Below are 15132 nucleotides of genomic sequence, written 5' to 3'. Positions count from 1 at the left end.
AGAAGTTTCATTTCTATAACACACAAAAATCGATAAAATATGTGATAACTTGCTTTGGTGATTGTTTGAACTTGAAAATGCGCTCGTTTTTCTCCACAGGACTAACTGGATACATTACCAACATCTTAACAAACGTCCATGAAAAATTTCAGCCATTTCGTTTCACGAATTCCCAATCACAAAACTTTCATGGACTATAGCACACAAAAATTGGGAAAATTTTTATTTACCTGCTTTGGGACTCGTTTGAACTTGAAAATGAGCCTGTTTTTCCCGTGGTATGAACTGGATACATAGTCAACATCTTAACGGACGTTCATGACAAATTTCGGCTATTTCTTTTCAAGAATTGTGGATTGCACAAATTTCATGGACTATAGTACACGAAAATCGATAAAATATGTGTTTACTTGATTTTGCGCTCGTTTGAAAATGAAAATGTGTATGTTTTCCCCGGGGGACAAACTGGATACATTTCCAACGTCTTAACGGACGTCCATGAAAAATTACGGTCATTTCGTTTCATGGAATTATGGATCACAGAAATTGTGTCCATGAAATATTGGGTCATTTTGTTTTTCTATGAGTTCTTTATAATATTAATCTTGGAATCTTATGGTATATGAATTTGATTTATTTTACGATGTTGAAATAGGTGAGTTAAATGATTAGTGGGTCTGGTCGGGTTTAAATTGGTTAATTTAAGTAAATTGGGTTATTTTGTTGATTTAGGATTTTCCATCCAATTGAGGGGTATATGTGACAAGTTTGTAGACGGCAGGGATAAAAGTAACTTCATTTTAACGGTGAGGGCATATTGAACTAATAAAATAAAGTCGAGGGATATTTTTAACCCTTTTCCTTAATTGTAATACACCAACTATTATTTTTAGTTTTTACCCGATGTTGAGTACTCATATTTGAGTTTAACTAAATTTGAATTCGCATCAAAAAGTCTCAAATTTGGGGGTAAAGTCCACCTTAAAAAAAGTGATTGTGTTGTAGAGACTCAAACTCACAACCCTTGTTTAAGAATGATTGAATACTTATTACTCCATCACAATCATGATATCAAAAGCTTTAACTTAGACACTGATCAAGGATAATAGCCGGTTTAAATTTAATACGCTAGTAAATTAAAATAATATCACCCTATCAGATTAACATTAAAGATAATTTTTTATATTATATAATAAAATTAGTTGTCTAAATGTTAGTAATTTCTTGTTAGACGTGGATATCGTTATAATTTTGGTAATTTACTTTCACATTCTAGGTTTATCTTCCGCGTTATTAGTTAGTTATTAGATCTTTATTTAGTAATGAAAGTTAATAGTTATTTAACTTGCTTTCGTAATTCAACTGCCTTAGTTTTTTATGCGTTTAAGTTGGATGATAGTAATGGTTCTCCCACTGATTGTTAGAGTGGGTGTCAATCACAACGATTTGTATTGTGACATAAATTAATCCTCTTTTATAATACATTAAGGACCATATAGATCATGTGGACTATATTAAGGATCAACATAAATCAACCATTATACATCAAGTGAAATGAAAGCTAAAGGAAATATATAGCTATTATATCAGAGAGTACGAAATGAAAGCAAAAGGAAAGACGAAAAACAAATTAAAATTCTCTTATAGGTATTACTTGAGTTAGATTCTAGCAAATGCATTTGACTATTTTACAAGTGATACATGTCTGGAGTACGAGTAGAGCTGAAATAAGAACTTATAACTTGAAATCTAATATATGTAATCTGTGAGATAGTGAACATGTAAATAAAACACAAAGATCCCTTTAATTTACCTCATCTCTAATCTTATATAGTAATACGTTTTAGCAAAGTTACTGAAGAGTGAAACCTTACTTGTATTCGCGGAAAGAAAATCTCAAGTTAGAGTTCTGTTGAGCCGGAGATGATGTCAAGGGGGGTGAGGTTGCGTTGAGTTGCCATAATCAATCCTTGTCTAAGGGCTCTTAATTCAGCAAGGACGGGGTCTACCTGAGGCTCCTTACTCATGAATCCTATTTGCCAGTCACCATTGTGGTTTCTAATTACACCACCAAGACCACTAGTGCCCGGATTTTGCTTAACTACCTGGAAAGTTCACAACTTTTCATACGATACTACGTATTGTGTGTACTGTGTGACGTGTGTCTGACAGAGTCCAGCTTCCTGTGAGAGAACTAGTGAACAAATCAAAAGGAAGGGTAACGTCTAAAGGGGAGCTTAATGTTAAGGAAGAGGAAGGGGAGGAACATCTTCAGAAACCAAGTTTTCGTTTTTTCTGACCTCTACCAGCAGAGAAAGAGCCAACAGAATACCGTGAATTAGCAAGCTCTCGGGGAATCGCAGCACCGGATGTTTTAAGAGCTTCAACCAACTGGGGAAACAGTTTCTTGTTCTCTTCATTCACAAAGACAATTGATGTACCTTCCTCCCCCATTCTAGATGCCCTTCCCACCTGGTGCACGTACTCCTTGATGGAATTCGGCATATCAAACACAATAACCTGTTTTACAGTCAACAGATCGATTCCTCGACTCAACACTCCTGTGGCCACAATAACTGGAATTTCTCCAACTAGAAATGATCTTACAATTTCTCTCCTATCCTTCATGGATTTCTCACCGTGAATTGATAATGCTTTTAGCCCAGTGCTTACTGTTATTGCTTCAGAAAGGAGATCTGCTCCGAGTCTAGAATCCACAAATACAATAACTGGTGGCTTGTAATGCTGCTTGCTCATCAAAATATCAAAAAGCTTTTGCTTCTTCCTTTTCGAGTCTACCCAAATAGCTAACTGCTTGACAGACTGATTAGGTTTATTTGGCTTCCCAACAGAGATGACAGTAACCTTTTTCGCCATTGAGCTTGCCATCTTCTCTACGTCTTTAGGAATTGTAGCGGAATACATTAACACTTGAGGTTGAGACAGAGCTGTAAAAATCTGCATCACCTGCTCACGGAAACCTCTTTGGAGCATGCAATCAACTTCATCAAGAACAAGAATTGAAATAGTATCCAGTTCAATCTCGTGTTTCGTTAAAAGGTCAATGAGCCTTCCAGGAGTTCCCACAATTAAAGATACTCCCTGCTGGATGCGGTGGAGCTGTCCTGCCATGGCATCACCACCTACCACCAATGCAGTTTTGAATGGCAAACCCTTCCCGAGCACCTTAGCTTGATCCTCTACTTGTATGCAGAGTTCTCTAGTAGGTGTGAGAACCATAGCTAATGGTTGTTGCTGGTTTCGGAAATGCTCTTCATTGAATTTCGCACACTGAGAAACTATAGGAATTAGAAAAGAGCCAGTTTTACCAGAACCAGTCTCCGCTGAAACAAGCAAGCTTTGCCGTGCTAAAGCAGCAGGGATTGCTTGCATTTGAACAGGTGTTGGCATTTCGTAACCAGCAACTTCAATATTCTCGAGAAGCTTCTGAGGTAGCTTGCAAGAAGCAAATGACAAGATGGGAGGCGGTGTAGTATCTCCCTTCACAAGAATATCAAGTTTCCTTCTCAGAAGTTCAGTCTGGTCAGTTGTTAGCGGATTCACTTCAGACTTACCATTATCCCTTACATAATAGCACTCATCAGTTGCTGGTAACTTCACAGGGCATGGACGAGCAGTAGGTTGCCGTGATTCTCCAAGCCGCGACAACAATATACCCTTGCATTCCAAGCTGCAAATATCATCATCAGTCTCATCACAAATGTACTCACCATAGCGGCCACATACGACACATCGAGGCTCACCCGGCAGCGCTTCTCTTTGGTCCCAACACCTCTCCTTCACATCATCCTCTGAAGCAGACATCAACGAAGCAATCCCATAAGCACTTAAACCGTGTGTTTGTTACATCTTGATAAGAATAAAAAGGGTAAATTGAAATCTAAATTGATTTTGATGGTTAAATTGCTGCCTTATAACAATTTCAAAGTAAGGTTGTTACAGTTCAGGATATGTCAGCAACTGCTTCTCACAAGATATGGGAATGAAAATACATTGATTAAACGTGAATCAAAATGATAAGCCAACAGAAAATGGAAACGAGTTGAGGGCTACTTTAGCCAAACCAATGACCAGACTAGCAGAACTGCAGAAGACTACTGCAGTTGAGAAGAAGGCTAGTTCAAGCAAACCAAGGACTAGCGGACCAAAAAACTTTCTTAGCGAGACGGAGAGACCGAGGGGCAGTCCAGTTAAACCTAGGGTCAAGTAGCTGAATAAGAGACCAAATCCATGAACCCATACCAGCTATGAACTTAAAAAACGATTTTGGATTTTCATTATGACAGGTGAAACTTAAATAGTAGGAGTGAGACAGATAAGCATGGAACATACACAAGTAGAACAGGTTACGTCTAAAGCGCTATAGTACATAAGCATTTGTCATATTAAACCAAAGTCCTGGAGAACTCTTTCACCAAAATATCAAATAAGAAGTAACTACTTTCTACAAACAATAGAACAATGAACAGACTATTCAACTGACGTAACCGATAAAAAGCAAGAAAGCGGATTGAAAGCAAACTACCGACTATCCTCACGACTAACGGCCACAATCCAACAATGGAGAAGCTTAAAAGATCAAGTCGATAAGTACATGGCAACTAGTTAGGAACCATTACCATTTAAATTCTATATATAAGCAACTATTGCTACGACGGACATTAACTCAGAGTTGGAGCCAGAGCTTTTAGTTTATCAGTTCAAAATCAAAAATATTTTTTCTTAGAGAGTTCTGAATAAATTATTTATACGTATTAAATGAGTTTTTTTACAAACAGAGAGTTTGAGCCAAAGCTACTGAGCTGGCTCCACCCCTGACATTATCCAATATCAACACAATGTATCTCAGATTCTATCAAATTCAATTCATTTCAGCTTATTTTGCAGCTTTCTCTTTAAAACTCAAACCGTTAAAACGTCTCATCACACGTTTCAACTAATGGCATCCATAGTGCTTTCACACAATCCTTCAAGTCAAAAACTTTTACAATAAAATGCTTTTGACAAGCAAGCATAAGAACACATAAAAAATATTTGGAACCAAACCATGATCTACGGAACTTTAAATGACATTTCGATATATTTTACCAGTCTTTAGTTTAACACCACAAGATACAAAAAAAAAATTACTTTTTACTTTCTAAAAATATGTTTCAAGTCACAATCAACTAAACAAAAGTTGAACCTAAACCCCGATTCTCAACTCACTTCATCGACCACTAAGACACACTCGAGATACGTAATCCCCTAATTATTAGGCTTATTCAACAACAACAACAGCTAATCTAGCTCAATCCACTCAATTTTTTTTGCAAAAACTCATAAAATTGAAATTAAAAAAACAATCTTTACTTCTTTAAAGGAAAATTACCTGGGGGATTACTATCATTTTCTGCAGCTACAGAACTTTCCATTCTACAAAAAAAAAAATCAAAGTACAAAATCCTCAAAATATCAAAATCCTATAAAAATTACAGAAAATTATTAAGCAACAACCATTAAAAAAAAATTAAAAAAAATAATAACATACCCAGTATTCTCCTTCAATGATTCTGTTGAATTTATCAAATTTTTTTATTTTTCGGTGTCTCTATAGGTGTATATATAGTTACCGGGTTGTCGGATCTAGATTGGGTTTTTCGGGTTGAAAGTGGAGCTAAAGTTTAAGAATTGTTGTTTTAGACCCATTATTTTGGATAAAATGCAGTAAGAGACCCTGAACTTTAATATCACTATAGATAGATACTTTTAATTAATTTTATATTTAAAAGGACTATTTTTGGAATTATCTTCATATATAAGGGGCTGTGTTTGTCATTTTCTACCTAATAAATATAATCGAGTTGTATAGAAACGTGACATCGGATTTGAGATTTGAAATTTACTAATCTGTATAACAACCTCAAGTTAATGTGTAATAATAATTCAGTCTATAGATAAATATTTATAGATATCAAATGAACGGATTTCGAGATATGTCCTAATTTTTTTTATACTTTTCAAATTTCGAGATTCAAACAAGTCTATCTTTCACTGTATTTTAAATTGTCAATTACTGTGACTTATAGTATTTTTTTTACGTAGTTTACAATTATATAAATTTCATTTTAAAGAATTTCAACATTCCATGAGAAAATTGTGGATCAAACTTAAACTGTTTAACTCTCGAAAAATGAAATGTGTCACGTAAATTAGGACAGAATGATTGATGAGTATTAGAGATATAGAGCTTCCACATTTGCAAATGCTCTCATTTTGTTTTTATTCTGCTCCTAATTTTCAAAAATAGATGCCAAAATATGTCTATCGGAAATAACCTTTCTGTCCTACGAAAGTAGGAGTATGGTATATGTATATTCTACATTCTTTGGAGTTCGGACCATACTCGTGAGATTATACTGGATACGTTTCGTTGTTATAGATGCCAAAATGAAGTGCTTGCCAAGTTGAATACAAGTTACAACCTGAGAAATACTTGACTATGCTTGAAGTTTTAACATAACAATTTTGGCCTTAATGTAACTATATGGAAATCTTGAGAGTCATGGCTTCATGTTGGATCCGTCTACGCGTACATGAACAAAGAGAATTTTGTTGTATCCGCGTGAAATTCTGATCTTATCATCGGTATATCTGCATTGTACAAAGTAAGAGGATAACACAACGATTGATGACAGTTAAGTTTGTTATGTCTGCAATAGATTGATATATCTTACAGTATTTCTATGGTGAACTTGCTTTCCATTTCTACTGGAATTCCATACATACCAGCCAGGATTGCTCCATCATCCATTATGACATCGTACATGTTACTTCCAGATTTTCTGTAGCAGAAGACGAGAAGTTAAACTTAACGAGCATACCAAATAAAAGGCCTCATAGGTGATCGAGTTCACTCACTCCCTATACCTTAGTATCTCGTTAAGCTTAACTTCTCGTCTAGTCTATATAAAACGTAGTTAACAGAGTTCACTATGTCTTAACATTTCACATTTCCTAGTGTAGGAAACTGCTTTTGCATCGACTCTCTTTCTCTCGTTAGGTAATTACTGAGGCAAAAACCAGATCTCTCACAAGTCATTTATATCGATGACTGAAATGGTAAGTTCTTACTCATATTTGCCAGTCATGGAGAACCTAATACCAAACAATATGCCAACGAGGAACTTCAACTGTCCGTTTGGTTTGACAATCTAAAAAGAACAAACACAAATTCCGAATAAGAAAGTATAGTACGTTTCCAAAGATATCAAAGTCGATAGAGAGAAAAAAAACAGCAGAATGAAGAGGCTTATGCACCTGATTTCCCATCAGACCGTTGCCAGCATTCTCTAACCAACTATCTGTTTCAACCTGTAAAGCAGATAACGGCCTCAAGTTAATATATGATACGAGAAATGAATGATCTATTCGGAAAAGCAAATTACAGTCATTTCCAAGTTAAAAGCTCTAAGTATCTGATAAACCAAACGACATGTTTAGAACTTATCGTTAAGGTTCAATTCAGACTAGAGTTGGATTCAGGATTTGAAGTTTATAGATTCATACATCGACCTCAAGTTAATATACAATAGTATTAACTGGATTCATTGTCAAATATTTGTCACTCGTTAAGTTATGTTCTAGATCTCAAAGTAGCACGACACACTTATTAAAACTTTCATTTGAAAGGAAAACAGACGTTGGACTGATACCTGTGAACTCCATATCATTTGCCACTCTCCCTCGAGGAGTTCCAGTTCAGGATTCGCAACATTTTGGTTTAAGGAAATAAACTCGTCAATCGCCTGTTAAATTTCACATCAATCACAGGACCAACACATGTTATAACAGAATTTTTTCAAGAAAACGAGCGAAAAATTGTACCTTTTCTACCCTTGTACCCGTTGAAATGGACGAAAGCAACTTTTGCCTTGGTTCAGTTTCCCTTTGCAGCACAAATGTCGTTCCCTGCACTATATCAGTATAGTCTGTCGCCCTTAAACGCTTAACTGATTACCCGTTACAAAGAAGCTGATAGTATATATACAGTTAACTGATTTTACGCTATGTTGCTTTGACCCTCCGAAAATGCATAGTTTTTGAAGGAACTGACACACACCAGAGATAGTTTGAAGAGTCTAAACAACGTTTTATGCATGGTGTATAACGTATAACAGTGAGGAAAAGAGCAAAACAGAAAAAATGACACGAGCTAATTACGTTCTCCTACCTTGTTTCCTCTTGAAATACGGAGATTTCCAGATGGAGACAAATATGTTGTATCTAACCAGCCCTTAGCTTCATCTCCCAGAAGTCTAAAAGGTACAGGATACGGGACCTTGAACGGTAGAAATTTGAACGAAAAAGCTGCTCTATCAAACTGGAAAAGAATACGTTTTCCGTCTTTGATTGTTGCAAGTGCCTGTGAGGAACATAAAACTTGTATTCAGTAAGATATCAAAGAGATACTTACCATTCAAAATTTAAGTAGACAACTATGCCTCGGTCCAAACAAGTTCGGGTCGGTCATATGTAACAATATTCAGCAAACAGAATATAAAAGATACATACCTCTACTTTCAGCTCACCTATTGCCTCAGAAAACTTAACAATGTTGGATACACGTTGATGGTTCGTTCTAAGGAACACTTCTTGAAATACACTGAATGAGTCAACCCCAACAAACGTTCTCTGCAAAATGGCTCATATTAGGAAAACGATAAGTTAGACAACCCCAAGTTTTCGTTACTGCCTTTTGTCCCCAAGGAAGAGAAGATGTTTGCTGATGTTATGATCAATACTAACGTTAACGACTAAAAATTTACTTCTTTGAAATCCACAATACAGTATCGATTTTTCGTATGTCTACGAAATGAATATTGACCATCATTTCTTCATTTCAGCTCTCTAACCAATTTACGCACCAGAAAAATGTTGACAGCTGAAAGCACGTAAGCAAAAAGTATAACGTCTAACCTGAATAGGAGATGCTGATCCTGGCCTAGTCGTGAACATCAGCTGCCACCGACCCTCTATCAAACTCGAGCTTGTCTATAACACCAAGTCACCAACAACATTGTAAAGTTGCAAACTTTCAAATCCCTTTTGTTACTTACATAGAAACAACATAACTAATCGTTTTTAGTACCTTTTTCTCGCAGATATGCAGCCACATTTATCATAATCAACGCTAAGAAATGAGTAAAAGGGGAATGCAATGAAAGCGAAAGCACTCAAAGACAATACTCACCGGTTCAGGAACACCTTCTGATCCTTCGAGAACTTTAACAGCACGTTCAACCTCCTGCATAATCAAACATAATTCGGGTATATGCTCAACTCATGTTAAGCCTTATTATAACAATAAATATAACAACTACTACTACTATGCCTCAGTCTCAAACAAGTTGGGGTTGGTGATATGAATCCGCATTGGTTCTTTTATGCTCAACTCAATCATTATCATACCAAATTAAATACAACAACATACATGGTGTAATCTGATATGACATTCTTTATCCAGAGTTCCACTATACGATCTGGAGCATGACATTCAAGGATCGGGAATATATTCACAAGTCTATGCAACGGTCCACACCTAGACCCAACGGGCGTGACTCTAATACCATGTCAAATTAGGTAAATGAATGTATGCAGACCTTACCTCTAACTGGTGGAGGTAGAAAGGTTGTTTACGATTATAAAAAGTAGTAGTAAGTATAATACTATAAGTTCTCTAATAAGTCAATCTTATTTCCAACTCGTAAATATCACATATGTGGATCTTTTTCTTCCATTCTAATGTGTAATCACTCAAACATTACATGCTTCTAATTACTTAATCCACTTTATAGCCCACACATTTTCAATCTACGTTATAATATCGTCTATACGTATCTTATCTAAGCCATGACCGAAGCCACAATGCAGCTTACAGGTTCAGCAGAACTCAGTAACTTTGACACAAATCCAATAAACTACAACAACAACATATCCAGTGTAGTTCTACGAAGTGAGGTCTGGGATGGATAACAAATACGGTAACCTACCCCTACCTCAGAGGTAGGTAGAGAGTCTATTTTCAATAGATTCTCGACTCAAGGAAAAATTATCCAAAGTAGTCTAGAAAAAGATGTAACATAAGTACTACTTATCATCAAAGTACAAGACACAATAGACGATAACAGAAATCAAAGGACAAGAAACTACAGGAGCAATACTACAACTACTAGTAGAATAGTACGTACGGATACCTAGACATATCACTACCTACTAACCTACTATCGTACTATCCTAATTCGTATCCCCAACAACAACAAGAACAAATAATCATACAAAACAAGAAATTTAATTTGGAGATAATTAAAAAAGTGTGAACAAACTTGAAGTAGTTGAGGTGAAGCAGCGCGACCGCGTCCTTGTATACCAATAAGAGCTTCAATTAGTCCATTTTCTTCTTCACTAAAAGAACAAACTTTACTTGCAACAGAGCATACAAGCAAAAAATTCTTCTTGTTTTGCATTTTTTGACCAAGAAATTGCTTGCAACGCCATTTTCGAGTCGAATTTATCGCAATTTGAGGCCTAAATCCAACACCCAAATTCCCAATTTCCATTGTTGTTGTCATTTTTGCTAAGTGTGGAAATTTTTTTATTTTTTTGGAGGGAAGGGATTTTGTGTGTGTGATAACAGCTTCAACTAACTTTTCAAGATTTTTATTATATTTTATTTTATTTTATTTTTTAGTTAGATATATAAGGGATTTTCTTTGACACGTGGCAAGTTCTTGGATATACACGTGTACATGTGGGCCATGAAAATATTATCTATTTGACTATATAGATAATTAATTGCTATTGAATTATTTTTGGCTAAAAGGAGTTTGATTTGTTATTCTACAATATTTACATAATTTTTTTATTATTATCTAGTGTATTTCTATTTTATTTTATGATTTTTGAATAAATTTAAATGATTAAAATTTATGAGTCAGGTTTTAATATTATTAAGGTGTTATCTATTCAAGAATTGTCAAAAAAAAGATATTCTATCGTAGCTTCATCTATTTTCATCGTTATTTTATCATCGGCATATATTATTACTATTTAACTACGTGCCACGACACACCACCACACAATTATCATCTTCAATCACAAACTATCAATACTATTGTCATTACAATCAATCGTTATCGCTAATAGCCATTATTGATAATCATCACTTTTAACTATTATTATTATCATTAGTTAGTGTCATACATTAGTTTCGATGTTATTACCATAATCACCTTCAGTTACTATCGTATATTTATCAAACATCATTATAAATATATTATTACTATTTATCGTCATCATCCACCACACAATATTTATTCGCTATCACTTTTATCTATTATCATTATTCACCATAATTATCAATCGCAATTACTGTTAATCACTACTATTTGTATTATCTATCATCATCATTAACCACCAACTATAATCGTCTATTAGCACCTATAACCACCACTATTAGTCATTATCACCGCTATCACTAAGATATAATCTTTTAAATATTTTATTCAATTAAGTACATTTTATCTAAATGTATATTTTGTTATATAAGAAATATACATTACATTGTTTTACCCTCTTACCTACTTCAACTTTGACAACAAAAACAATTAATAACAACAACCATAATAATAGTAATATTAAATGACAACGTAGGTCCACTGACAAGGTAAAATTGGTAATATTAATTATATTAACTTGAATTAAATCTCAATTTATTTTTATATATTATAAGCCAACTCCATGAATTTTTTAAAGATGGCTACGTACGTTAACCTCAATGAATTATTTTATTTAAAAAGAGACATCAATGATACAAATTATTAAAAAATATTTCGTCTATTTCAATCTATATCACGTGAATAGAAGATAACGTGTTTAAATTATGAAAATAATCTTTCACAAAAATATATATATTGAGTATGATATAATAAATTCTTGTAACACGATATTTTGATATATTTTATATAATTTTTAATTTTTAAAAAAATCATTTTATAAAATTTATGTTAAATTAAAATTAGATAAATAAATTAAAACGGGAGCAATAATATATTTCAAATTGTGAAAATAAAAAAATATTTAGTAGAGGGTGTTTATTCGTTAGTTAAGGATATAGTTACATATGATAAATATTTCTAAATATTATACTGTATATATAAGTTAAATATATATTTCTAATGATATTTCTAATTTCGTCATTATCTTTAGAGGATCTTAATAGAAAATGCAAATTCAAATTAATTGAATTTACTTCAATACTTTAACTGCATCTATGCTTAAGAAAAAAAAAAAAACAAATTGATAAGGTATTAGATTTAATTTCTGTGTTATGTCATATATATAGTTGTATATTTTCATTAATTTATTATTGAACTAAAATTAATAATAATAATAATAATAAATTATAAACATATAATATTTTATTAATAAGATATTCCATTTAATTACGAAGACACAATACAAAAATATATTTCTGTGTTATGTCATATATATAGTTGTATATTTTGATTAATTAATTATTGAACTAAAATTAATAATAATAATAATAATAATAATAATAATAATAATAATAAATTATAAACATATAATATTTTATTAATAAGATATTCCATTTAATTAAGAAGACACAATACAAAAATATACTCTTTTAAACATCAACTGTCATCTGCCTACGTTTTTTAATATTGAATGTGCACAAATAGATATACGTATTTTACGTGGCATAATACATATAGGACGTCATGTAAGATATAATATTGTAACAGAATATGAACGTGTCTATCTGTTCAGTTTTATTGAAGTTTATGTATCTAAGTATACACATTCAAAATTAAAGAGTATATATAAATCTCAATTAAGAATAAGTTAAAGAACATGTCTATGTATTATCCGATTAATAACAATATACATTCTGATGTACGTATTCTAGTTTTTGTATTCACACTCGAATTCATATTTTCAAATCCTAAATTTTACATGATGAACAAGCCAAACAATATAGTCGTCCATTAGTGATTTATTACCTATCGACACAAATTCGAATTAATAATAAAAGGAATATATATATATATATATATATATATATATATATATATATAATTGTTGAAAGAAAAGAAAATATGAATATTAATCAATTAAAAAGAAAAGTCCTTTTACAACCTGGAAGGAAAGAATAACATAAAGTACTCTAAATTAATTAATTAAAAGATGCTTCACCTTTTTTCATGGACCCTAAAACAATTAAAGTAAAAATGACAAAACAAATAATAAAAATCCAAAAATCCCAAAACAACAACTAATTTTCTGTGCATTAGATTTACCAGTATCATCAATTTCAACTTTATTTTCCACAAAATAATTATGTCTTTTAGTATACCAAAATATAATTTTGTATCTAATTTTAGTTCTCACATCAACTCTAATAATTGCCTTAGAATTATTTGAAACATCCTTAATTGCATTATCCCATGGCATATTATGTGCCTCAAACATGCCAACTTTAGATGCTTCTTTACCTTTGCCTTGTTTAAATTTGACAAATGTATAATTACCTAGAGGGTAACTTGTATTTTTACCATAGTAAAAACTAAGGGTAACGTTGTCGTAACGAACAGATTTGTCCTTCATTTCATTCTTCAAATTGAGTTGAAATGATATATGGTTGTCACGCTTCGTCTTGTTGTTGTTGGAGTTGATTGATTTGTCAAGGCCTTGCACGTAAACATCTCCGATGGAACATTTAGGCTTCGTCGTACGTAGGCTTAACCATAGGATCAGAGCTGTGACGCCTAAACTCACTATCAATTTGACACAATTACAAACATGTGACATGTTGAGAAGTCAGAAAGACAAATTCAGAATTTAGAATTATGAGAAGAGAAGAAAGAAGAGATGATAGAGAGAAGTGGTGAAACAATATTCCTAAAGAAGTTTTTTTTGGTTTTTAAAGGTATATATTTATCTTACAAGACTTGAGTGATTGGGTCAATGACTTTATTACTTTGCCCCTCATGTTGTTTGCTTTTATTTTATTTTTTTGGTCCTTGTAGACAAGTTAGTTGGTGGTTTCCACTAAACTTCTTGGAACATGTCCTACAAAGTAATGTGAAAGTAAGAGTAAAAAAAAAAATTATTTTGGGAAAAATATTTTTTAAAAAAATAAGTACTATGTATCTTAGGTTATTTGGTGAGTAAGCAAAAAGGATTATCAGAAAAGTATATATAAGTAATTTAGATAAATACTATAAGACATGATGAAAGGTGGAAGTGATGATGAGGTTGGTTGTTTGGATGGAAAATGAGACAATAAACATGAAATATCACATATTTGTTTCCTTACACTCACCAAGAAAGACGATAGATTGGGGCTGGTGATAACTGATAATACTTGAAAAGCACGCTAAGAAAGATTGTTTTCATCATTGTTTTTGTGCAACCGTTCACTAGTAGCGAAAGAAAGGATGATCGTACCTACAAGAGTCTTCTTATTTTTACAGAAGTTCTTTCTTATGTAAAAACTCAAATTGTTACATATAGATGATGATGGAGTACATGGCAATGCCATAATCTAACCTAGAGACTTTGTTTGTTACGCTACCATGTTGTAGCGTATGATCATTTCACTTAAAAAGCATTAGTTAGAGAATTAGAGATATCATACTTCTGTTTACTTAATTATATTATTAACAAATTATAAAAATGTTATGAAAAAGGACACGCATAAGAGTTCCGTAAAGTATTTTAATTTTAGGAATATATTCGTATATAAAATGGAAGGTGGATACAAAATAGAATAATTTTCTCATGAGATTGATAGGTAAATCCTTTTATTATTATTTTTTCTTTTTTTTTTATTTGAGGTTGATACACGAGGGTCTTTCAAAAATATGATGTTTATCTCTATGAGATAGTGATAATATTTGCGTACTTCATACTTTTCTTAGAACCCACTAATGGTCTTTTATAGGGTATGTTATTGTTGTTGTCACTTAACAAGGAGCGTTTATTCTTCAGTTAAGGGCACAATTGCATATGTTGCACGTGTATATATATATATATATATATATATATATA

At 32.7% G+C, this 15132-nt stretch overlaps 3 protein-coding genes across 4 annotated transcripts; all 3 read right to left on the bottom strand.

Annotated features, from left to right (window-relative positions):
• Nucleotides 1-1614: 1614 nt before the first annotated feature.
• LOC107008704 (DEAD-box ATP-dependent RNA helicase 41) lies at nt 1615-5609 on the bottom strand. 2 transcript variants are annotated; one of them, XM_015207846.2, is made up of 3 exons: nt 5552-5609; nt 5393-5436; nt 1615-3812 (listed from the first exon to the last, which is right to left on the bottom strand). In XM_015207846.2, the coding sequence occupies exons 2-3, from the start codon at nt 5433-5435 to the stop codon at nt 2272-2274; spliced, it is 1584 nt and encodes a 527-aa protein (XP_015063332.1). In that variant the 5' UTR covers nt 5436; nt 5552-5609; the 3' UTR covers nt 1615-2271. The 2 variants fall into 2 exon arrangements, with proteins under 2 accessions (XP_015063332.1, XP_015063339.1); XM_015207853.2 differs by having other exon boundaries at nt 1615-3870; nt 5552-5571.
• An 800-nt stretch (nt 5610-6409) lies between these two features.
• Nucleotides 6410-10716, bottom strand: LOC107008106 (probable plastid-lipid-associated protein 12, chloroplastic). Its single transcript, XM_015207018.2, has 11 exons — nt 10386-10716; nt 9254-9307; nt 8980-9054; nt 8575-8694; nt 8234-8425; nt 7888-7971; nt 7716-7808; nt 7321-7374; nt 7135-7214; nt 6738-6845; nt 6410-6654 (listed from the first exon to the last, which is right to left on the bottom strand). Exons 1-11 carry the CDS (start codon nt 10629-10631, stop codon nt 6564-6566), a joined length of 1197 nt encoding a protein of 398 aa, XP_015062504.1. The 5' UTR covers nt 10632-10716; the 3' UTR covers nt 6410-6563.
• Nucleotides 10717-13232: 2516 nt separating this feature from the next.
• Nucleotides 13233-14056, bottom strand: LOC107013646 (protein NDR1-like). The gene has a single exon (XM_015213513.2). The coding sequence runs from the start codon at nt 13888-13890 to the stop codon at nt 13300-13302; it is 591 nt and encodes a 196-aa protein (XP_015068999.1). The 5' UTR covers nt 13891-14056; the 3' UTR covers nt 13233-13299.
• Between the last annotated feature and the right edge of the window lie 1076 nt (nt 14057-15132).

Source organism: Solanum pennellii, chromosome 1 (assembly GCF_001406875.1).
Source record: "Solanum pennellii chromosome 1, SPENNV200".
NCBI lineage: Eukaryota > Viridiplantae > Streptophyta > Magnoliopsida > Solanales > Solanaceae > Solanum > Solanum pennellii.
This window is presented reverse-complemented; position numbering and strand designations above follow the sequence as displayed.